This window comes from Calidris pugnax, unplaced genomic scaffold (genome assembly GCF_001431845.1).
Source record: "Calidris pugnax isolate Ruff unplaced genomic scaffold, ASM143184v1 scaffold219, whole genome shotgun sequence".
In the NCBI taxonomy this organism is placed as follows: domain Eukaryota; kingdom Metazoa; phylum Chordata; class Aves; order Charadriiformes; family Scolopacidae; genus Calidris; species Calidris pugnax.
Genome location: NW_015094507.1, coordinates 4352728 through 4378873, shown reverse-complemented (window position 1 = coordinate 4378873; position 26146 = coordinate 4352728). Strand labels below are relative to the sequence as shown.

The 26146-nt window shown below is 39.0% G+C and overlaps 1 protein-coding gene across 1 annotated transcript in view; it reads left to right on the top strand.

Moving 5' to 3' along the window:
- SLC35F1 (solute carrier family 35 member F1) overlaps nucleotides 1-26146 on the top strand; it is a 237807-nt gene that overhangs the window by 195262 nt on the left and 16399 nt on the right. Inside the window, exons 5-8 of the mRNA XM_014964424.1 lie at nucleotides 2144-2303; nucleotides 7674-7830; nucleotides 11319-11371; nucleotides 16655-16809. Coding sequence (XP_014819910.1) covers nucleotides 2144-2303; nucleotides 7674-7830; nucleotides 11319-11371; nucleotides 16655-16809 — 525 coding nt within the window. The remainder of the gene's footprint in view (nucleotides 1-2143; nucleotides 2304-7673; nucleotides 7831-11318; nucleotides 11372-16654; nucleotides 16810-26146) is intronic.

Sequence of the window (26146 nt, the reverse complement as noted above, 5' to 3'; positions counted from 1 at the left end):
CACATGCGGCAGGTACAAAAAAATTTTAAAACTGGCTATTGAAATCACACTATCAGCCTAATATATCTCATATTCACAAGAAAATGTTCTTTTTGTGTGCTTAGCCCAGTGTAAGTAGTCCTCGTCAGAGCTCCTGTCCCACAGTGAACCTACAGTGTAATGTCCTGTGTGTAAAGGTGGCAACGACTGCATTCCAGATATTGGGGGTTAAAAATATCCACTGAGTTACTCTGCGTCTTTGGAGAGGCAGCAGTTACCAGCTGAAAGGTCACATCCTTATATTCTTAAATACTGTTTGTGTGAGTGACTGGGCTCTCGATTTTGCAAAATACGGTTGGACCAGTGATAGCTGAGGTTCACTTACCTTTGCATAAAAAAGAACTGGAATGATGCTTGCAGATGCTTACTGTTGTACAGAATCACAGAACAGTAAGGATTGGAAGGGATCTTCAGACACCATCAACCCCCCTGCCAAAGCAGGGTCACCTAGAGCAGGTTGAACAGGAACGCATCCAGGCGAGTTTTGAATATCTACGGAGAAGAAGACTCTGCACCTTCTATGGGCAGCCTCTTTCAGCATGCAGGCACCCTCAAAGTAAAGAAGTTTTTCCTCACATTGAGGCAGAACTTCCCGTGTTCCAGCTTGTGTCCATTGCCTCTTGTCCTGTCTCTGAGCTCCACTGAAAATGGTTTCGCCCCATCCTCTTGACATCCATCATTTAGATATTTATAAGAATTGATGAGATCCCCTTTCAGTCTTCTCTTCTCCAGGCTGAACAGACCCAGGTCTCTCAACCTTTCCTCATAAGAGAGGTGCTCCATTCCCTTGATCATCTTTGTAACCCTCCACTGGACTCTCTCCAATAGAATCTGAAGAATTATTTCCTAAGCACTGAAATTCTTGAAATCATCCAAAAATCTTTTTCTCTTCAGACTGACATATAAGTTAAAAGGGATGTAATCATTATTTTATAATACTTAGTGTGCTTAATAGTAAATCACATTGAGAGAGCAAGTAGCAGATAAGCCCAAAGGGGAAGAAAAACCAAATTGCATCATCTAAAATCAAGGTAGCAACATCTGGAGTAGTTTTCCAGAACTATGGACCCAGTCTCCTCCTGTGGTTGTTCCAGACATTTTCATTAGGACGAAGATACAGTCATATAGCTCTGTTTTCTCCTATATCAGTTGGCATTGAACAGTAGTGTACCCTGCATGGTTTGTCAAATCTCATTGTTAGGCCACAGAATCACAACTCTTAATTATCTGTATCCTTTTAAGAAGTGGGATTAAAGTCACGTTTCTTTGCGTGTTTCTTACCTAGGATTTTTGTTTCCTGGTGACATACTGGTAGTTTATAAAATGTATTTTAATTTGAAAATCTCAAGGTCCTCTCACAATCATTTGGTGCATTTCTGGTTTTTTGTCATGGGTTTTCTGGGTTTCTTGCTGTGTGTCTCTGAAAAAAAACAATTAAAGATTGTGTTTCATAACACTTCTTTGAGAAACCTCTTACCCAGGGTCTATTGGCAAGAAAATTGAGTTTCTTGCACTGCAGGGAAGGTGTTTTTTTGTTTTGTTTTTTTCTTTCCTTCAGAGGCATATGGGACTATATTTTCAAGGAGTTAACAGTCCCCACAGGGGGCAGATTTTTCATAAGTATTCTGCATGCAGATTTATATGGCCAAATTTAATAAATCTGGTCAACTTGTGTATTATGAACGTTCCTGTTAATTGGACCTGAAGTGACTGAATTAAAGCATATGTCTAGACTGCAGGAAAACTGCCCTCAGTCTTTGTCTGTTAATCACCAGAGGTGAGGACCAGATGGAGTGGTGGGGCTCTCTTTTGGGCCAGGTTTCCTTCCCAGGATTTGAAATATGCATCTGAATCCAAGAGCAAGGCAGTGCTGTTGAGTATTACTGTAGAGCAACAGCTCTCCTGAATTTGTGGAACAGTCACGAACAGAATAGTCTTATCCTCTGTCTGATGGACAACATAAACACTTGAACACACTTCCTGTCTGGTAGAAAGTGCTATTACTAACTAAATAACCCTGCTCACCTCTGCTGGAGTCTAATCCTAGTATTTTAGGGCAGAGTGTTAGCAGGTTGATTTATTGATTTTTCCTCTTTCTTGACAGCTCCTAGACTGTTTTGTCATCCCGGTGGTGATACTGCTCTCCTGGTTCTTCCTACTGGTACGATACAAGGCAGTACATTTCATTGGGATCGTGGTCTGCATTCTGGGCATGGGCTGCATGGCAGGAGCAGATGTCCTTGTTGGAAGACAGCAAGGAGCAGGTGAGTAGGGATGGATGGATTGTATGACCAAGTTCTGTTCAGAGGAACCATTGATCAGAACGTGTCAGATTGGGACAAAAAAAAAAAAAAAAGGGGGGAAATAGTCATGAAAGCCTGTGCTTTCATGGATCCAAAGCACTGCACCATTCAATGTTGCTTCTTTGTCAGAAGGGACAGGGAACAAAAATGGGTCAACGCTTAGAAGTCAGCACTGCTGCAAATGGACTTTATGGGCCCTATGTCTGCAACACAGGTCACCCTTTGTGCAGGCTGGGGGAGACAAGCTAAATACTTGTAGTTTCAATCTGTTTTGGCTTAGCTGTTTGACAGCAAAGTCATAAGCTCCTCTCATGTCCACTGTGTACTCTTACTTCTCCTGAACTTTGCTCCTTTTTTGTACAGAAACACGGTCACTGGGTAGATGCTAAAAGACACCAGACCTACATACTAACTGTACTAATTGGGCTTGGATACACTCTCAGAGTAAAGGTTTGGGATTTGCCTGCATCATTTTTGAAAAGAACCTTCTTGTGTGTAAAATGTTCTTTTTTATGTGTAGCATCATTTGAATAATGTGTGTGTAGCTATTAATGCAGACTAGACAGAGTTAGATTTCATTGATCAACTTCCTCTGTCACATTGATTTCTCTAGTGCCAACCCAAATGATGTGGGAAGGCTGAAAATTCTTTTCGGAGATTGTCAATTAGGCACAGTTTTCATTCTTAATTAAAAGCACTGAATTGTGAGCTGAGCATAATACACTGGGTTTTAAAATTCTTGACTCAGCTTTCTGAATACAAATGCAAGTGCTGTAAGAGCTGCATTTGTCAGGATGCTACTAAATAAAACAAGCGGGTTTGTAACAGTACTCAGCATATCTCCCTGCCCCCTTTTATCCCTGTCCTTTATTGTAAAAGGAGACTTTTAGTTCATTGGTGTCCTCCAGAAATAGCCCTGTCCCAGCTAAAAAGGAAAGAATATACTCTGTACTATGAAATCAGCCAGCCAAAGCTGCGTTAGGAATGACTGATTTCAGAGGGATTGGGATTTCAACCTTGGGTTGAGAAAGCATCCTGTGTTTCAGTACTCCTGAGAAGTAATGTGCTGGGGCAGGTGAGTTGTGGTTCAGCAGGAGTGTGTGGGGCAATGGACCTCAGCAGACAAGGAACAGATTGTAGAACACTGACACTTTGCCATTCAAGTGCAATAATTACATATTATTTGCCATATTCATTACTAAAACACAGGTATAGCTGTACGTAAATTTGTCAGAAAAATTCTGTTAACGTGCATTACTGCCTTTTAATTCAGACCTACACATGAAAAACTGGCCTTTCTTATTGCTACACATAGAGAAGAAATTAAGATCAGAGCCACGCACAACAGAGACTGTGGCTTTTTGCAGTGGCAAACTGATGTTATTAAGATGCAGTGATTTATTTCTAAATTACCACATCCTCTTTAACAGAGTAAAATAGATGAGCTGGTTTGATTTCTCTGAAGGGGTAAAACGATACATTAAAAATCCACAAATACAACTAAGTACTGACAGCAAAAAAAAAATATTTCTTGAAACACTTTGTTAAGGAGTTCCATGCTATTTATGGGATATTTCCCAGGACTGGGAAAAAAAAAGAAAGGAATTCACCAGAAGCATGAAGCTGTATTAGTCCTCAGTAAACTCCTTGGTTTATTCTATATTTTAGGGGACAAGATCTGTTGGGACCTATTTGCCCTGTGGGGCCATACTATTTATTATATTAGAAGTGCCGTAAGACTCTGGTAGGCACCAGCTGTTACAACATTGTATATAGCAATTTAGCCTGCATATCATTACAGTAAGAGAAAATGAATTTAAAATGCATCACTGAGAGATTAAGAACTATTTTCCAAACTATCTGCAAGAGTTAGGTATCATTTGCAGGCATAGTCTCAACTTTCAATAAATCTATGGTAGTTTACTTCTTTTTATTGTATCCTGACTGATGTTTTGCACATTTCTCAATGGGGAAAGCAATACTATCAAGTAGTTTGTGCTCTACCACCTTACATGCCAAGTATGTCTTAACATTTTTCTGAACTAATACCCATGGGGTACCTTAGTACTTGTGCTTCTGTAATACACTGGAGTCTAAGTCACAGGGGTCTAAGTATTTCATCCAGATCTTTTGAAGCATTTCCCGGCTTTAGCTTGCCACAATGTCTGAAAACCAGTCCTGTTAAGAAGTATATAAGAGTATGTATAATCTAAGAGGGGGACACATTAAGACTGATTTTTAGATCATCAGTAATTACAACCAAAAGCAAAGAGAAACACCTCTTAATGCTGGGGGTTAAGGTAAAAATGTGGCTAAGTGTGAAAAGCAATCACGTCAGAACATAATTAATATTTAAATTATTTATGTTACACTATAGTGGTATAGCTAGTCCCCAAAACATTAGCTCCTCAGTGGACTGTATTACTTCTGCTTCCAGAAAACATTAAATATGCTAACAATGATTAATGCAAAGAATGTTTTTCCAAGCTGTGCCTTGTGTTCCTTCAGAACAATAACTTATGCCATTAAATTGGTCAAAGACAACTGTCTTAACCTAAAAGTCTTTAGAATGGCTCTAGTCAGTTGATACATATTTCCTTAGCAATGAAACCAGTAGATGCATATGGACTTTACATCCATGAAAATATGTCTATGAGGATATGTCAGTCTTGGGGGAATGTTCCAAAGTCAGTCTCTTGAAGAAGTAAAGGCGTTTGACAACCAGGATGCTAGAAATTATTGGGAAAGAAACAAAAAATGTAGTATAAAACATTTTTATCTCAGTATATAAAGTTTTGATGTACTAGCCTCTTGCATACCATGTGTTACTCTGGTCACTGCATGTCAAAAAGAAATGACCAGAAAATAAGCCTATAGAAGCAATGGAGAAAGTTGAGAAAGCTGTTCAAGGACAAAATGGCTTCAGGATGAAGAGACTGTAGGCAGACTGGGAATTTTCATCTCCCAGAAAAGGCAAGAAAGAGACAGGTTATGTTAAAGGTACATGAAGTCTTCAATGATACGGGGAGGCTCAATACGGAGTAGTTCTTAAATATTTCTCACAATGAGAAAATTGCAGGATGCCCAATATATTTTTGAGGTATCAGCCTTAAGAGCTAGAAACACAAAGTATGTTTTAATAGTGCATACGTACACTGGGTAAGTTACTGCCAGAGGGTGTTGTAGAGGCCAAAATTGTATGCACTTTACACAAATTAACGGAGAAATCCATTGGGACATATTAAGTTTAATGATCTAATGCAACTTCCATCTCAGAAAATCCCTGATCTCCTGCTAATCAGCTGATAAAAACCCGTCTGTGCTTCCCTATTTCTTTATGCTTTCCTCAGGCACACTGTGCTGCCCAGTGCCAGAGGAGGGTCCTGGGCAGGACTGGCCCATGCTCTGACCAGATCTTAGCCTCCTCTTCTGGGAAACCCCTGAAGGGTGATGCTCACAGCCTTTGAGCATGAATGCACTTTGGGGAGAGCCATCGCGGTGTGGTGCTTGGAGCCATCCCACCTCTGTAAAAACAGCCTCTGAGCCGTCTTTGTTTCACAGATGCAAAAGGATGATATTTTCGTCTCAGCAGTTCAACGCAGCCAAGCTCTAAGGTCAAAAGCTTTTTCAGCAGTGCTTCCCCGAAGTGCCAGTGAGTAGCTGTAATAAATACCAAATGAGTGAGCTCAGTGAGGGATGATTGGAGCCACTGTGGAACGTCAAACGCATCAGGGGTATGAAGAGGTTTTGTAAAGTGCTGATGCTTATTTTAAATTAAGAGCATCTTCTGTAGCTGATTGCAAAAGGAGGCTAAAAGGAAAATAAGTACCAAATCTTAAAAAGATAAATGGTCAAATATAAACATGCTGTCAGTCACAGTATATGCAAAAGAGAAATTCAGTGAGAGACTAGATGAGTTCGTGAAAGAGAAATCTAGTCATGTTTGGTAAAGACACAGAAGCCACATCTCTGAGCTGAAAAATGTTGGAGACTAAGAGAGTATTACTGGGAATATTTTAAACATTTGCCTATTCCTATTTGTTCCTAAACAACTTCTACTTTTCTGGTGCTTAATAGCCAGTATCAGAGACAGGACACTGGAAAAATGAATCTTTGGTCAATCCTCTTATGGCCATTCATATTTTTGTAAATTTCTTCTCACTGGAAATTTCAGAACTGTAGTTTGGAATGAAAACTGAGGGCTTAAAAGAATTCCATAACGAAAAATGTTGAAAAGATCATTTTGAACAAATCAGAATATTTGACTTCCATTTTTATGTACTGCAGAGTGTATTTTAAAAATGAATAATAAAACTTAAAAAGGTAGGAACTCAAAAAATAAATCAAGAGGTATTTTAAAAGAAAACAAGGTTTCTTTAAAAGAAAAAATTTTAGTTCTTCAGCACTTTTACTGAACCATTTCAAAGCAAATTCCATTATATCCTAGCATTTGGAATATGGTTCTGTAGCAATGTCTGGCAGCTTTGTGAGACTGTAGCTCTTGTAGGATTCACTTAACAAGCCATATGTGCAGACGGAATCACACACATCAGTTTGCAAGGCCAGGGCCTCAGTTTTCAAGCTGAAACTTGATCTTGGTCAAATCTTCCTGCAGCCCTCCCCACCCCCCAGTAGTAAAAGCCTCCAAGACTTAAAAAGACTTCAAACAGCCTTTGATAATATAATATTTTAGTAACTATATATACACAGAGGTACTGCAAATACAGTTTGATATTTGTTGCATGCATTAGGTACTGCTATGTCAATTGAACGAACCTCTTTTAAAAATCTGTCATTATTATCACCATGTCTACACCCCATCCTGCCTCCTCTCCTTCTTTTCAAATAGCTTAATGTGAGAATGAGGTCAATATTGGGGTTATAATGCTTTCTTCGCTTATTTCACAGGTACAAGGAATTTTTCGGTTGGTTTCACATCTAAATACTGGACATGTTTTAGACTGGTTAGATTTCAAGATGAGATGCAAACTGCTCTGTATAGTTGGGTCACATTCTATCTACAAAAAAAAAGTAATAAAATAAAAAGTATTAGTCACTGAAGAATGCCACTTGGTTTCTATATTTTTTTACAGTTTTTTCAGATCCTCTTGTCCACAGCAAGGTTAATGCTCTCCCCTCACCTCTGCTAGATTTTGCTGGATTCTTGAATGAAAGCTGTTAAAATGGCAGAATGTTTGCAGTCAGCTTATAGACCCAGATATGGGCTACTTAGTAACTGAAGATTGAAACCTACAGGGAAGAACTTGCAATGGTTCTAGACAAAAGATGGTTGTTTTGAGACATTCTAATTTTTCCCCTGTTTATTTCTAGGTGAAAATAAACTGATAGGGGATCTCTTAGTACTGGGAGGAGCAACGCTATATGGCATCTCGAATGTTTGTGAGGAGTACATCGTCCGAAATCTGAGTCGAGTGGAATTCCTGGGCATGATCGGACTCTTTGGCTCCTTCTTCAGTGGAATTCAGCTGTAAGTGAGCAGGTTTGAGCCCCATGGTCATTTTGATAAGTGCAGTTGGGGCCTCCAATGAGCTATTCTAACTGTCTCTTCAAAGGTAGCCATTTCCTGTGGAGAGCAGGTGTCCTCTAATCCTGGAATTTGCATTGGTTTTCATATGTCAGGTCGATGGATTTGAATAATAACTCTAATTCAGGGGACCTACAGAAAAGATGAGGAAGGATTGTAGTGGTAGGAGGAAGGGTAACGGTTTTAAACTGAAAGTGGGTAGATTTAGAATAGATATTGGGAAGAAATTCTTTACTCTGGGGGTGATGAGACACTGGAACAGGCTGCCCAGAGAAGTTGTGGATGCTCCATCCCTGGAGGTGTTCAAGACCAGGTTGGATGAGGCTTTGAGCAACCTGGTGTCCCTGCCCATGGCAGGGGGGTTGGAACGAGATGATCTTTAAAATCCCTTCCAACTCTAACCATTCTATGATTATATGACTGGTGTCCTGGAATAGTCACATAGGGAGGGAGGAGTAGAAGACACATCGTACCATGTTGTTGCTGGAAGTGGATACTTCTAAGCAGGTCAAAAACACATCCAGTGTGAAGGTATTTTACTGATTGGCTCATTCTGTCTATCCGCATTATGATAAGGCGGAAATAATGAAAATGCTGGCGTTTTCTCTCATAACGTACTGAGTTATGTCTATATTCACATGTACCTAATGAGCGCCTCATCCACCCTAAGAGTTGGAAGGTACCTTCCAATGTTGTAATACTATGACTTGTGAAACTGTACTGAAAGTCACCCTGCAAGATTGCCACATTTTATGCAGATCCATCGCTGGTGCTTGTCACACAGAATAACTTTTGATTATTAGTCAAAAGCAGGTTGCCTCCCTGCACATCTGAGCTACCCGATTTCTAAAACCAGAGGCTGATCAAAGCAAAGACCCATCAATTCCCACTGAATTAGTTCTATTTCTTTGGCCAGAAAGCTTATTATACTTATGTGGGATCTGAACATGTGACTTGACATTATTTATATTAACTGGCTACCAGACAAGCAGTTCCTTTTTTCAAAATATAAAATTCAGGAGCATGTAAATATGCCTAGTATCTTTGACTAAAGCATTTTTGTTGCCTACAGTGTTTATGGTAGGTAAGTACTAACTGATTCCGAGGGCATCAAAGCAGTGCTCTTGTCTTGCTCTGTGTGTGTAAACTGTCATGTATGTTTTGTATTCCTGAATTTAATTATAGTGCTGTTACCCGCTCTTGACCCTAGCAGTTAGCCACAATTGAAAGTCTGTGAGTTATTTTACTGGGGAGAATAAGCTGGTACTGGAACAAGGCATATTTGTATACAGAGGACACAACTAGAAGGAAACAATAGGAAACTATTTCTTTGCTGAAAGCCTCATGGGTTTTCTAATCAACCTTTGACCCAAAAGTTCTCACCAGCATATTTTTCTCCACTGGCTTCTGCAGCTTTTTGCTGCTAGTGCTTTTGTGGCACTTTGTGATGACCTGACCACACTTAGGTCATATATGCACTTTTTAACAAGATGGCAAAAGTTTGCATATTGGGAGAGGCAAATAATGTTTCTGCTACAGGGATCCATGAAGCAATTCAGCATTTTCTTACCTTTACCTGAAATGAAGAGCAGACGTCACATAGTTATGAGTTCACAGAAGTTTAATCTAACTAAATATACCGATTGTTTCAAAGAGAAGCCAGCTCCCCTTATTACACTTACAGACTCTTCCTTTGAAACACTACTGGCCACTTTGGTGCAAAATAGGACCTTTGGGTCTTATAAACTGAAGTAGTCTGGGGAAAGAATGTCTCAGAAATAGGGCCACTTCCCAGCATGCTAGACACAGCACTGGTCAAAGTTCGCTTGGCGTCAACAAAGTAGCTTAGCCTTCTCTTCTTCACACTGAGCAAACCCTGCTGTTTCAGCATCTCCTCTTACGTCATGTGCTCCAGCCGCCTGACCATTGTGATAGAGCTCCACTGTACTCTCTCTCCAATTTGTCAATGTCTGTCTTATTCTTGGCAGCCCAAAATTGGATACAGTACTCCAGCTGTTGTCTCACAAATCATGTCCTTCAGCTTGCTGGCCAGACTCTTACTAACACAAGCCAGGATGCTGTTGGCCTTCTCTGCTCCAAGGACAAATTGCTGACTCATGTTCAGGTGGATGTCCACCAGTACTCCAAGGTCTATGTCTGAAAAGCCTTTCAAAGATCATTGTGGTTCCAATTCTTCAGTGAATCTGGCATCGCTAAATGGCAACTTGTGACAAAGTTGCTCTTACTCCTTTTTGTTTCACAGATCACAACGAATCACAGACCGTAGCATATTGTTTTATACTTCTTTTGTATCAGATAGGCAATATTATGAAATAATAAATTTAAGTTATATAAAATTTGTTTGACAGAAGAAGAGACGTTACAGTTTGTTTTCATGTTATTTTTCAAGAATTGCTGATAAGAGACATATGCTTTATGCATGCAAAGACACTTATAATGTAGTTATTTTGCAGACAAAATGATCTTATTATTCTATACACAGTATTAGATTTGCCACAAATCAGCAGCAAGCAAATTAAGATTTCCAGGATGCAACTCTCTAGACTGGATTAATCTGAAAGGCACTGAGTTCCTGCAGTTTTACTATTAGACTTGGTCTTCCACACACCACCTTTTGTACTAGGTACTTTGTTTTTCAATCTGTGTCATTCCATATTTTATACTTGCTTAAAAGCGTGTCCAGACTAGCATGCAGAGTCCTGCACAGCTGGAGTTATCTGCAAATCACAGATCAGAGAAACTGTTAGCTGCATGAAAACCTAGCTTGTGAGATATCATCTCCAAAGGTCTATTTGCCTGGATTGGGAAGAAATGACTTGTTGCCACCTTAGAATTTTCTGGATCAGGGACTTTGATGTTAATGCAAGACTTACAAAATGCCAAAAGTGGACGTTTGCATCTTGGGCCATCCTTTGCTTTGTTTCCTGACTTTCATTCCTCTGACTATTTGATCTCTCTTGGTGTGTAACAAATCACAGTATTCTCCCCAAAGCCAGCCTGTGAGATCTCTTTATTTGACACTGCAGAGCTGCTCTGAAGGGTGAATAACTCAGACAGATACATTATTAATCATTAAAGTTCAAAAGCTTTCAGAATATTAAGTCAGAAGAGTACAAGAGGATTGAATATATAGGGGGGTGGGCACTTTGGGAAGGTATACAGAGAGCTGGAAATAAACCAGTATAAATTGTATGCTATCACATCTGATTGCTGCCCTGAAGATCTTTCAAATACAGAGGCTCAGGGATAATATCAGAGTGGATTAGCAAAGTCTGATTGCATTTGGTTCCTACAGAGATTTTTTGTTATAAGGTTATTTATGTTGTTTTGTCCAGCATTTGAATTGAATGAGGGGAAGCAATTTAACTTCTGTTCTCTTCCATCAAATTTTGCCTTCTCTTCTCTTATAGTGCAATCATGGAACACAAAGAGCTGTTGAAAGTTCCCTGGGATTGGCAAATAGGTAAGAAAACACTTTACCTCATTGAAGATAGTTGCTAGAGGAGGCATGGAGACAACCAGAGTTCAGGAAGGCAGGCACAGAATTTCACAGGAGCCAGTGTTTGTGACTCTTCCGCCAGTTACTGCCAAAGGTTGAACCACACGCCTCATAACCTTTCTTAAATGATCTCTCCTCCCATTGCCATATTGTGCCTTCCTTGCACCATTAGGTTAAACGTATGAATGCTGTAAGATAATTATTCAGACAGGCATGAAGTAAAACAATAATGGGGTTCCAGTTCTAAGATTCAATGCAACACTGGGACAAATAAATGAGGTAGTCATTATGAGCCAAACCTTTTCAATGAATGCCAAAGAAAGAAAATGGAACCTAACAAAAAAAGCTAAAAAAGTACTTGCAGTGCATATTATAGCCTCATAAACCCATTTCCAAGGGGAGCATTTCTGTATGCAAACAGTTAATTGCTTTCCAAGTAGTCTTGGTGGAATAGAGCAGATGTGTCTTCTAGACAAGCTTAGGTAGCATCATGTGCAATGAAGCTCTTACAGTGTTTTGCTATGCAGGGGACTGCATTTTCCCATTTCAGTTTGGAAGCTGAGTTTATGATCTAAGACTCCTTTCTAATTAGCCCAACAAATTATTTTCTTTAAAAGGAAATCACCATTTACAAAAGGAAAGTCCCTATAACCACTCCTTCACTCTTTATGCCAATAGAAGAAATAAAAGAATACTAATAGTATAGAACTGGTATAGTCAGTGGGGGATTCAAGCTTTGGCAATCCATTGACACTAGCTTGTTACCTATTTTCAGAATGAACATCAAAATGACAGCTCCGAAGTGTGCAAAGGCCAATGATAATGCAGGGAATCCCTGAGAACAGGGGATACAAGTTTTAGGATATGTTGTTGTTTTCTTTAAACTTAGTTCACAATTTCCTCTCATTATCATAAATCTTAATAAAAACAGTGCATCTTTCACAAAACGCTTGCAACTGGAAGTCTTGAATATGTGATGGTTGATCTGTAAAACTAAATGACAAATCAATTTAAAGTATCCATGGAGAAACACACTCAACTGTGTACTGTAAGTGTGTTGGCCTTCTTTAATCTGAGATAATTAGCATAATTACATCAGTGTTTGTTTATATTTCATGGTAAGGATCACTGGGACACAATTAATCTAGTACTGATGGAACTAGCAATGGTCATAGTGAATTAATCTACTATCCCTGTAAATGTCACATATACTTCCATGGGAGTTCTGTTGTAACTCAATATCAGTGAAATGTGCTATTAAAATAAAGTCTTACTTGGTCTGTGATGCCATTAAAATGTCATTGAAAGTTAGTCACTAATTCTGAAGAGTCCCTATGCTTCATCAGGAGGACATCATCTTAGCAAGAACATCATAGATACGTACTTGTTTTGTTGGAGCAATAATTGGAAACGCTGTGCAGTTGAACGTGGATTAAATGCTGACAATTATATTCAGTTTTGTCTTCTTCCCTGACTTCCACTGCACTCGGTGTGCTTTCCATTGCATTGGCAGTGATACAAGGATGTCAAGTAGTGACTGACAAATCTATGTCGGGATGTTCACAGCCTTGTCCTGAATAGTTATCTACTGTGACAGACTCAAACCTGCAGTCCAGTGGAGTGAAATCATCAGCCTTCTGAATGGTAGTGATAAAGTCACAGCAGGCAACCTAATAAATAACTCAAGGTGGCCTGTTGCCATCTGCCATAATTGTGCTATTAAGAATGGATGAACTACCTTTCAACTGATGTAAAATGCAAATGATTTTGGAATATAAGATCTAAAGCCAATCTGTTGTGTTTATCAGACTGTGGCCCTCCTGGTTTCAATTTTGGAAATTCCTCTGATACATAGCATCATCTTCACACTTAGTATAAATCAGTGTAGCTCTGTTTGAATCCTTGAAGGTTTAAGTATTAATACATGCTGACAACCTGACTGAAAGGGTAATGATTATACTGTTCTGACTGAGTGGTTTCATATGAGACCATGCCCTGTTCTGTAGAGTGATACATGAAATAATAGGAAATAAATTATTATCAGTTATATTTAAGAGAAAAGCCAGTCTGAATAACCAAGAAAGTGTTCCATGTTACAGAAGGGTTTGACTATTTCTAGATGGTCTTTATTCCAAGAAAACAGCATGAAAAATCATAACTGATTCCATTTCATCCCAATGAAAGTTTTTTGGAGTAGAAACGCAAAAAATAAAACATGCAACATTCAACCAGCATGCTCAGGAGATAAAACAGAAGTTGCCAAGGTGTGTTGGTCTTGATGGTACTTGAGCTACTTTAGAGCAGTCCCTGGGGGCAGATCCTGCCCATCTGTGTGAAGACACCCAGTTTTAAGACAAGTGAGGAGATACTGAGGGGCTGGGGCTTATTCAGCCTGCAGAAGAGAAGCCTTCAAGAGGTTACCTACAAGGAGGTTATCAAAAGGACAGAGCCAAGGTCTTCACAGCCGTGCATGGCAGGAGGATGAGGGACAATAGGCAGGAGCTGAAATGAGAGGTTCAGAATGGATAAAAGGAAAATCCTCTTCACACTGAGGACAGGCAGGCAGTAGAGCAGGTTGCTTACAGTGGTTGTGTGGTCTCCATCTCCAGGGGTTTCAAGACCAGGCTGGACAGTCCTGAGCAACTTGGTCTGATCTCATAGCTGAGCCTGTTTTGAGTAGGGTTTGAACTAGAGACTTCTGACCTCCCTTCCAGCCTGAATCACTCCAAAATCCTATAATCCTAAGTGCCCAGTTCAGACACTTGTGAGGCTTTCACACCCAGACAGGAAAAACTGGTGGCCTTACCCATCAGGGTGAGCACTGAAAGACCAGATGGGGTTCCTTTGACCAACTTTAGATACCTGGTATGTGGACATCTGATTTAGTGAAATAGATTCCCTTTATCATCAGCAAGAATAAACAGTCATAACAGAAATCATACTATGCTAAATCTGGTGTCTAAAAGAGGTTGGACGATCTGCCCCCTAAAATTTCCTAATCATTTCATTGGCCACCATCCTTCAGTAAGTTTCCAAGGTTAGGTGTAAAGAATCCCACCCACGGCTTCCTTCATGCAGATTAAGCCTTCAATTTGGGGCAATGCCAGCAGACAATTACGAATTATGAGCTTCTCAGGGTTTAACACAGACCAGCTGATCAGCAGGTCATTATAAAAGCAGGTCCTAATTTACCAGGTCGCTTCCTTCCAGTGCCTACTGCAGGCAGTTGTTGCTGGTGACTTAGTGCCTGGTTAGACACTGGTCTCAGCACCTGGGACTGCAGCACTAGTGGCAGTTCCTAAGGCTGCTCTGAGCACTGCAAGGGTAACTAAGGAAGCTGAGGCTCCAAGACTTTGACTTAAAGCATATTTTTAGTCTGAAAACTGGCCCTCTAAGAAACAATATTTGAAAATTGTATGTTATTTCCAGTTTTCTTATTGTCACCGCTAAGTGCCATCCAGCTGGTGAGTGTTGCATATATTTCTAAGATGTAAATGAAATGCCGCCTTCTATTCACCTCTGATAGGACAGCTACAGTTTAAGCAATTTTTCACTGGAACTGAAATGCCCTTTGGAAAAGCAGCCCGTGAAGTGCATGTAGTTGGCTGCCAAAGAATATGAACACCGAGGCAGTACCATAAAATTATACTATTAGTGAGAGCACAACCCAGCAAAGCGCCTGAATATGTGTGTTAAATCCAGACTGACTAGCAGGGGCTCAGTAACCAGCTGGTGATTTGCAGAGTGTGCTTTGAGAATGCTGACTTTGGGTCCAGAATGGCTTTTGCGCCTGACCTGTTCTTGATTTAGTCTGGAAGAAAGGCTGACTTTAATGCTCATGTATGCAAACAATTTCTCATTGATCAAAACTGTGCTCCGTTTGATGCAATCATTTGCCTACCACAGAAGAGTTGCAGAGTTTGCATAAAGCAACTCTTTCAAGGACTACCTAAGACTGATTCTGTTCTTACCCCCTATACAATGGACACCTTAAAATTTTTTTATTATTAAAACTAGTTCTTACCGTGATTATCCATATTCTGCATATAAATTCAAGTTCATTGTCATGCAATAACAATTGATACAAAGACACTGATATTTTGTGACTGCTGTATTTGTTTTAGATGAATGTGCACTTCAGATGCTTGTAAGGGACTCAAACTATCCCGGCTGATTTTGTGCTTTAGATAGCTTTTCGAAAGAGTTTTTAACTAAATGGATCCACAAGCAGATACAAGTCATATGGGCTTTTTTCCCCCCTTCTAATTCATTTCAGGACTTTGGCAATCAGATTTTCTGCAGCTTATAGTCAATAACAACATGCTCTGAAGAGCTGGTGTGAGTCTAAATTTAGGCTTGTGCACATATCAGCTGGGAATTCTGCAACATACGGCAGCCTAAGAAATATCATTTGCATGAGAGCAAATGAGTGAAGTGTTTGCTGTTTTTTTAACTTCATATTGATTAATTTGCCTTGGGATTTATCAAGTAATAACTGAAGCAATGAATTCTTTCCCAGTAAGTTATTTAGGTTTTTAAATGAAATTAGATTTTTACTGTAATGTATTTTTATTATATTAGTGTCTAACAATCTAATTTGTGTGAGGCATTCTGTAAACACATAGCAAGAAATAGTCTTAGCTCTGGAAAGGTTTATTAAGGAAGGCAGACAAAAAATGGTAGAGGAACAAAAGCACAAAACGGTGAAGTGATTGATCAGGTTTGGTGGCAAAATAGGACTAGAACCTCTGCCACTTGAGTGCTGTCCTCATGCATTCATTCATTGGCTCATTAACTCCCCTGCAAATACATTTATATTTATTTTTGAGTCCGTTCCCAGAAAATATTGTGTGTTCCATCCAACTCAGCTGAACTTAGTTGGTGTTAGGGACATTCAGCTCCTTAAGAGAATAGATTCAATGTGTCCAAATGCATCATTTCATCCAAACTTACGTTGGACGTGAGGTATTCACTAGTAGCATAAGACAACAATTTAAAACAGTACTGCTATTATGGGGCACACAGCAGACCTTGTGTTCACTTCTATGCAGGGATGGTTTTCACTGGTTTTCATATATATTTAGAATGTTGTTCTTAATATATGTATACACAGACGCATAATTTGAATCCATGTTTTTTTGAAAAGCATTCTTCATCCTTTTCTAAAAACACAGCTTACTTCCTCCCAACACAAGTCATTTCTGCAGGCTATGGAAAGTCACTTTGCTTCTTGTTTCTCTTCCACAGGCTTGTTGTATGTAGGCTTTAGTGCCTGTATGTTTGGCCTCTACAGCTTTATGCCAGTGGTCATAAAGAAAACCAGTGCTACTGCCGTCAACCTCTCCCTACTCACAGCTGACCTGTACAGCCTCTTCTGTGGATTATTCCTCTTCCACTACAAGGTATGTGGAAATGAGAGATGGGTAATAGCTGTAAGCCTGAAGAAATACCAGTGCAGAAAAATGAAACAAAAGAGGCCTCCAAGCTTTGCTAGATCAACACTGTGAAAGTGCAGGGGTTTTTTTATACTCCAGGCTTCCCACACCAAAACCAATTTTATTTCATGATTTCCAGTTGTTAAATAGAGTTCATTTGGTCTTTTTGTTGCAATTTTTAAGATTTGAGTACTTGTTCATCAGCAACCATATCACTAACTTCATTTTACTTATCAGTGGTAACTTTCAACTGCTGTGACCATTCATGCTGCATGTGGCAGCATGAAGGAAAGGACTCTTTCAGAAATCCCATAGAAACTTTTTGGCCAGTAAGAAGGTTCTTTCATTCATGCTGATTCCGAATTTATTACCTGTAATTGTACATGAATTACGTCTTTCTTATTAGCCAAACCAATGGCTTGCCTTTTAGTCTAAATGCCAAAATGCGTATCAAATTTGTGTTGAAATTAAACTTTTATCTCTCAGGTCCTGTAATATATACACACTGTGTTGTACAGGCACACATTTGGTCTCTAATTGCAAGGAATGGCACTTCATTACTCACAAGTATCCCCCCCAGTGTCCATTACATGGAAGTGGCATCAGGGTGCCACAGGCAATTGCTTTGTACCATCATTTATTCATAAGAGGGAGGTTACTTGATAACTAAAATGGTGACCCAGAGAAGTGTTAGACAAATGAATGCCTTAAAATACTGAGTGGCTAACCAACCCAAAACAGATTTTGTAATATTAATGGTACCTGAATGAGTCTGAACGAGACAGGGAAAGTTCAAAGCTTCAGAGTCCAACATAAAATTGATTTTCACTATTGCCTTTTATGTTGCTTTTATGGCTTTAAAATTTTTGCAGACAGAGGAAAAGCAAGTATAAAACAAAAATTTTACTGAGAACACCGTCTCTCTCATGATGATTTGGTTCCAAGTTCTTTCTGCCCCATACTTCAAATCCAAAGTGTTTGACATTAGGTATTAGCTGAAAATTGATATCCCCGGTTAACAATATTATTTGATACCCATAGAAAAATGTATTTTGTTATGTTATTCCACAATTAATCAAACTCTGTTAGAGGAAGAAACTCAAAAGGCAGCAATGATTGGACAGCTTTGTGCTCAAACCTGGCAAAAAAAGGCGATTTTGTGAATGCAAACCTTAAACTTCGGGCACTTGAAAGGCAGAAGGTGCATAAAAGGTTTCAGTTTTTCCCTGTGTCTGATTGTTGGGTACATTGGCAGAGGCAGGAAGGCAGAAGTTTCAACTTCATTGACCCCCTGTCTTTCTACTGTATGTGCATGTCAGCTCTCAACTGCAGTGGCACCTTGTTTGACCATACTGAAAAAGTGCTCAAGAGGAGAAGGCTAGGAACTGGAAGGTTTTCTGGTTGAAAGCCAGGTCTCATCATCTGTCCTGATAAACCAGTTGAGTTCCACCTCTGAATTAGCTGGTGGTCCCCTCTGCACCTTACTAGTCTGATTAGAAAACTCTGAAAATCTCATTCTCCTGTAGGTAACCATATCATGCAATCTTCTTCATAAACTCGTATCAAACTCTTACTTCAGACTATTTAGATTTTCCAATTCCACTGCTCTCCTTGGGATACTGTTTCAGAACATCACTGCTCTAACAGTTAGAAACCAGCATAAATTTTCTTGTGGCTGGTTTTTGTTCTGCCAAGAGTATCCCTTAGCATGAAGAGTGCCCTGTCCCATTGGCATTTTGCTCCATTGGTATATCAGTAGAGAGCAATCATATCTTCTCTCAGCCCCTAGTTCATTCGTCAAAGCAAGCCACATTCTATCTCTTCCCCTGAGCACCTCTCTGTCCTCTGCACCTCATCTGGTCAGATTTCATCCTTTCCTGAGATAGTCCTTTCAACTCTAGAAACAGAAAAGATCCCTCCAGCAATTGGTACAATGCTCTTGTCTCTCCATGTCTTCAGGAGACATTACCCCCTAAATAATAAGACTGTATTTACTTTTTTCATCACTGCTTTTCCTTTGTGGTTTGCACTCATCCTGCAATCCAAGTGACTCGTGCATGTCTCTTCTTTGTTATTCCCAGCTGAAGTGCTGATAAGAAGACCTTTGTCAGGACTTTTTGGAAGGATACTACCTGAAATGTAGTATCATCTTCCTGAGCCATCAGTGTCTCCTTTCACGCCCTTCAAACTTACATTGCAGAGGAAATTTGAAAAGAGAGGCTATATTCAGAGAACAACTAGATTTAAAAGCCTACTTAATTCTCCGGTTACTTCTTTAGTTACCATGTTTTTATCCTTAGTTGGATCACCTCTTCCTTTACTTTCTGGTTTACTATCAGGTGTCATTCTATATGAGGAAGTGGGACTGTGAAATGTGCAGCTTGCACTCAGTAATGAAGTTTAATACGTTAACATTAAATGGCCTAAATTAATTCCCCTCCTAAGACTGTGTACTTTTGCTTGTTTTCTAGCTTCTAGAAAGCTGTTTTGTTCCCAGCCCGGCTGTACATCTCTTTCAGACACTTATCTCCTTCTGCTTATGGCTGCACTGGCCAATGGGCAAAGCCCCAGTTCACTGGGAAGCAAGTGGTTTTATGCTGAATTAGGATCAACTGAGCAGTTTAGTGCCCCTTGCAGAATATAATTTTATGAGGCTTTCAAGAAACAGTTGTGATTTTTTTCCCTGTGCTGCTACTTTTATTGCCAGACAGGTTTATTGCACCTGTAGCAGTAAATCTATGAAAATCCATGGAAAATGCAGGAAATTAGTTTAACTGGCCTTTAGAGCCTCTGAAACCAAACTGAGGGGAAGATTGCATTTTAAGTGTTTTGATTTGTTAGTATTTTGTTTTTTCATAATACAGGCTTGCAACATCGTGACATGCGGGACAGTGAGTTTATAAACAGCTGTATTCACATTCCTTCCCCATATGCAGATACCTTTATAGCACATTGAACAGCTCCCAGGCCCGTGGAAGCTAGAAATAAAGCATGTTAACTTGACACAACTCTAGTGATATACTCATAATTCAAGATGTTAATTGTTCAAGGTGTTTCTGTATTAAAATATAATGATTTATGACTTTCAATTTGAGATAGATGACTAGATTGTTGGGCATCATTCTTAAAATTATCTGCATCCCCTAAATAAAAGCTCTCTTTTTAGTTCTTCTGTAATCCAGAATATAATATAATATAATCCAAATATTCCAGTGGATGGGAAAGGTATCTGACATCTTCAGTGGCTGAATATTGACGACTAAAGTAGCATTTAAGTATACAACCCCATGTCTTCAATCCTTGTTTTAAATTCTCACCATATTTATATATTTTACACAATTTTGATGTTCAGAAGTTTCGTAGCCGTCTGTTCTCCTTTTGCCGCCTTCTTAAACAAAATAAATTTATCTCCTGCTTTGAAAAACAGAGGCAATCAGAGTCCTAAAACTTAACAGGTTGGTAACAGGTTTAGATGATGGTACACAGCTCGGGAGCCAAACAGGAGGCTGCAGTACAAATGTGAGATGTGCGGTGCAGAGGGATGTCTAGGCATAGTGTGGAGGAAATTCAATGTTCTGAGTAACAGGACTGTCCTTGCCCTGTCAGAGGCTGCAATAGCCATTCTTTGTCATGGATACACTGACACCAGTGGTTCTGGGAAATTCAGGGCCAGCTCTCCAGGTGTACAGGGTTGGAACTTTTGTATAACTTCAGTTATTTTTTTAGCTTAAGAAGTGTTCTTTTTTACATTTTAGTCTCAGCCTTAACTTTACTTTTCTGTGAATTTTTAAAGTTCGTACTTTTCATTTGCAAGCCATATGTTGTGCTTTAATCATTCTAAGCAAATTGGGTTCTCACTAAATAATCTAAGCAGTTTATTTTATGTTTTCCACCAGCTAGAAGCTTGCATACTGATTGTGTTCTGCACCAGCAGGCCGAGTCACACTATATTATATCATTACCTAGCAAGCCAAGCGCAATTCTGCCTTGGCAAATTCACTCATTATTTTATCCAAAATGTAGCTATATTTTGGGTATAGTAACAATTTCCAAATGAAGAAAATGCATATATTTCATAATAAATCAAGGATGTCATATATCTTGATTTAGAACCATGGAGAGTATCTGTGACAAAGGACACAGGTAAATGTGATACTCAAAACCTTTCAGCACTAGAAATCTGAAATGATGCTAGCTGAAGCCTTGCTTGCTGATGCTTTCTGGTGCTTTCTCTGCTTCTGAAAATGACGTTTCAATGCCAATTCCCTCCAACGGAAGGAAGCAGATGACAGCCTTCCCATTACATCAAAAAGCAAGCCATAAGAGAGTGGTTTTCAACATAATGGAGAAGAGGGGGCACAAGTTAGGGGAAATAGTTTCCAATTTTATTTTTGCCAGCACAGATCCTAAGCAATGCCCATGAATTGAGGGTTTATGTAAACTTCACTGAGATGAAAATTTGGCCCTTACTGGAAACAAAGGAGAATTAGGAACCTCCATTAAAAGCATGTACTCTACCGTCATGATGCAAATCACTAAAGCCAGTACGAGCTTTTCTGCTAGTTTCAGTGGGCTTCAGTTCATTTTCCTAAATTAGAAAAGCCTGCCACTGAAGGAATAGTCTTTAAAAAAATTCACAGTTTCGTGAGTGTGGAGATAAAGACCATGCTTTATTGTGACTCCGTATGCTTCACACAGTCCTTTGTTTCGTTAGTGAAGGACAGATACGATGTCTGTGGACTGGAGTAAGAGGTAGAATTAGTTTGGTTTGGGTGAAGATTGTTTGTTTATTAGTTTGACTTTTACTTGGCAGCCATCCTTGAACACCTGGGAGACTTCATAATCATCTGACCAAGTTAAGAAAATAATTCAAATGATGTTCTCACTTCTTTTTTTTGAACTTATCTGCAATTATAAGCTGAAGTCAGTAAGATCCTTTTCTTTGCTTGCACTTGTTAGGGGACTGACACCTATGTATTTTAAACTTTGACAGTGGTGATGTTAGTGGTGCATCATTATTTCTTGTAGAGCAGGCAGTGCAGGCTAGACAACTATTTTTCACACTGTAACTTCCTCAGTCTTATATTTAAGGATATTTTCCTGATGAAATTGGATATGCAAGCAGCTTGACCCATAAACTCTCTGTTTGAATGGAATTTGATCTCCCATCACCTTTATCCTGGTGAAGGCTTCTGAGCCTTTGGTAATAATGAGGATAAATCATATCACTAATTAATTCTTTATGCCATTGGTAATGTGCAGAAACGCTTTCTGTTCCAGAGTACCAAATTTCTTAGAGTGGGACTCCCTCTCAACAACTCTGTTTCCAGGAAGCTGTGCTGTCTGTGTGCCTTTCATCTAAGTGGCATTTTAAAAGCTGCTTTTTCACGTCTTCATATTTATTTATTCATTTATTTATTTAAATTTCCTCCTCCAAATTATTAGAAAATATTTAGACATCTATATTTAAAGACCTACCTTGAGATGGAAAAGAGATGTGTCTTTGGTCATACTTCAATGTATATTCCTGTGACAGAAAGGGCCACGTCCACCCACCCTTTGTCTGAGGGTGCAGGATGCCATATAATAAAAAAGCTACGAAGTAAAATGACAAAAAAAGAGCAGAAGCTGAAAAATTAAATGACTCCTACCAAGATGTTGCACAGTCTGACAGTAGATTTTTAACAACACAGCACAGATATGGCAGCTTTCTGAAAATACTGAATTGATAAAAGGATATCTCTTCCTTTCACAGTATTATCTTGCAATAGATTCATTAGTTGCAAAGCATGAATAGTGAAACATGCATACTCACTGTTTCGGAGCCATCAAAAAAGAGTATAAAAGAAGTGGCGTTCATATTGCAGAAGTTATGATGAAAGCTTCAATTTCCATATTTTTTCAGACACTAGCTCATCATAAATGTCAAGGTTTGTAGGTTGTTTTCAGGGCTTTTAGCTTGGGATTTTTCTTCTTTTTTCTTCATGTTAAAAGACTGATCATAACAGAACTGGTTTGGATTTTTCTAGCAAAATACATTTTTATTGGAAATGCCTAGTTACCAAATCAGAAATGCTAAATGAAAACATCCAGTTTTCAGTATGCTCCCAAGGAAACACCATTTCGGCCATTTCTCAGGCCCTGGCTATTGTTTTGCCCGCTCATCTAAGAGGTCACAGCAGAGCACAATTTCAGCCAGGTATTCTAGAACTGGAAGATGTCAGGGACAAGAAAATGCTCATGGATTCTGGAACCTGGAGAACAAATCTCAATTATGCACTAGGCAGCTCAGAACCCCAAGAAGGAGCTTTAAAGTCTTCCAAGAGTCTGCCATGGAGGCAATACTGGCAGCTGCAGTTAGCAGTTGCCGGAGTTTCCAGCAAGCATACTTTGGTTTAGAAACAACAGCTTTAGGTGTTTCATAAGAGAAGCAAATGTTCTTGTTTGTGTTTCTACTTCACACTGTAACTTCCTCAGTCTTATATTTAAGGATATTTTCCTGATGAAATTGGATATGCAAGCAGCTTGACCCATAAACTCTCTGTTTGAATGGAATTTGATCTCCCATCACCTTTATCCTGGTGAAGGCTTCTGAGCCTTTGGTAATAATGAGGATAAATCATATCACTAATTAATTCTTTATGCCATTGGTAATGTGCAGAAACGCTTTCTGTTCCAGAGTACCAAATTTCTTAGAGTGGGACTCCCTCTCAACAACTCTGTTTCCAGGAAGCTGTGCTGTCTGTGTGCCTTTCATCTAAGTGGCATTTTAAAAGCTGCTTTTTCACGTCTTCATATTTATTTATTCATTTATTTATTTAAATTTCCTCCTCCAAATTATTAGAAAATATTTAGACATCTATATTTAAAGACCTACCTTGAGATGGAAAAGAGATGTGTCTTTGGTCATACTTCAATGTATATTCCTGTGACAGAAAGGGCCACGTCCACCCACCCTTTGTCTGAGGGTGCAGGATGCCATATAATAAAAAAGCTACGAAGTAAAATGACAAAAAAAGAGCAGAAGCTGAAAAATTAAATGACTCCTACCAAGATGTTGCACAGTCTGACAGTAGATTTTTAACAACACAGCACAGATATGGCAGCTTTCTGAAAATACTGAATTGATAAAAGGATATCTCTTCCTTTCACAGTATTATCTTGCAATAGATTCATTAGTTGCAAAGCATGAATAGTGAAACATGCATACTCACTGTTTCGGAGCCATCAAAAAAGAGTATAAAAGAAGTGGCGTTCATATTGCAGAAGTTATGATGAAAGCTTCAATTTCCATATTTTTTCAGACACTAGCTCATCATAAATGTCAAGGTTTGTAGGTTGTTTTCAGGGCTTTTAGCTTGGGATTTTTCTTCTTTTTTCTTCATGTTAAAAGACTGATCATAACAGAACTGGTTTGGATTTTTCTAGCAAAATACATTTTTATTGGAAATGCCTAGTTACCAAATCAGAAATGCTAAATGAAAACATCCAGTTTTCAGTATGCTCCCAAGGAAACACCATTTCGGCCATTTCTCAGGCCCTGGCTATTGTTTTGCCCGCTCATCTAAGAGGTCACAGCAGAGCACAATTTCAGCCAGGTATTCTAGAACTGGAAGATGTCAGGGACAAGAAAATGCTCATGGATTCTGGAACCTGGAGAACAAATCTCAATTATGCACTAGGCAGCTCAGAACCCCAAGAAGGAGCTTTAAAGTCTTCCAAGAGTCTGCCATGGAGGCAATACTGGCAGCTGCAGTTAGCAGTTGCCGGAGTTTCCAGCAAGCATACTTTGGTTTAGAAACAACAGCTTTAGGTGTTTCATAAGAGAAGCAAATGTTCTTGTTTGTGTTTCTACTTCTCATCTCAGTTTAGGGTTTTTTTTTTCTTTTCTTTAATTAAAGAACAACAGTTTTGTTCCCTAGCCAGGAACTAGTTTATAATTACAGCAATAGAACAGCCAGGAGTTTATATTATCCTAACAATGTAATTTAGATTTCTTAATATTCTTAGTGGGTGCCTGGTTAACAGGGTTTACTGACAACAGTGCTGTTCAGTGCCTTGCTACTCCTGCTTGACACCTGCTTGTCAACTCATAGCATGGGTTTTGGGGTTTTGTATCAATGATTAGCTGGTCATAACATTTATTTTCTTTCTCCATTTCTTCACCCTTTTTATTGTGTGTAACTTTTGAATCAAATCTTTTGATGTCTCAGTATCACATCTTCCTGCATAGCTTAAGTGTTAAAATGTTAAAAGATCTGTTTGCAATTTCGAAAGAGCTTTTCAATGTGACACACTTGTACTGTGTTTTCACATTTAAATAACTGTGTAAGCTAAGTACAGAAGTAAATTTTCATTTGTACAATAGGTGTTTGAGGCCAGTTGAAACTCATGTAATCACTGAATAGAACCAATTTCAGACTGAAGTACGCAATAGTTTATTGTTTACAGATGATCCAACCAGTCAGGGGAAAAAAAAGCATCAGTATGTGACTGAGTTCTGCCTTTGGTCATATTGGATAGCAAATTGCCTAATGGATATTGAGTACTCAAAAGAATACATTAAATGAAAAAAGAATCTAAGTGTTGAGTGTAGTAAACAAACATTTAAAATCAGCCTCTTCACAGACAGTCCCCAGAGAAAGAAAAGAGATGGTATATCTGCCTGAGTATTCTACTTAAATTGATGGTCAGACTTGCTTGCAATGAACCACTGAAGTGCTCAGACCTACGAGGTATTGGGAAAGTGGTTTCCTTATCTTATAGTGAGAAGTTGTTATTTTTCAAACAAATTTATGAACAAAGGCTTTAAGTCCTAGCATAAAACCTATTGGTTACCTCTAATTTTTTATACAAAATGAAGAGGAATCACAGGATTGTTAGTTTCCAAGACTGACATTTCCCTATACAGATGGTGTTTGCTGAGGGTTGGTATTGCTTTCAGTTATTATAAAATACTCTTTCTTAAGTGTCTTGAACAAAGAATTATCTTTGCAGAATGAGTTTAACATGGATAAATAAACAAGAATAGAGTTTGGCTACTTGAAGAAGGTAATTCACATCACTGTCATGGGACCTGAATTTTCAAGACCTTGAAGGATGCTGAGTCCATCATCCCCAAGTCTTCATTGCCTTCTTAACAAGGGCAAATAAGGGGGACCAGTGTTTAGAAAGCAGTGATAAATGGTTAGGGAATTGGGGGGAAGTGTCATTCAAGATGCTGTTTCATTTTGTATATAATTTGAAGTCGCTGCTGTCCGCAATCAGAAGAGGTGATCCCACTAGTCTTTTCTGACCCCACCTC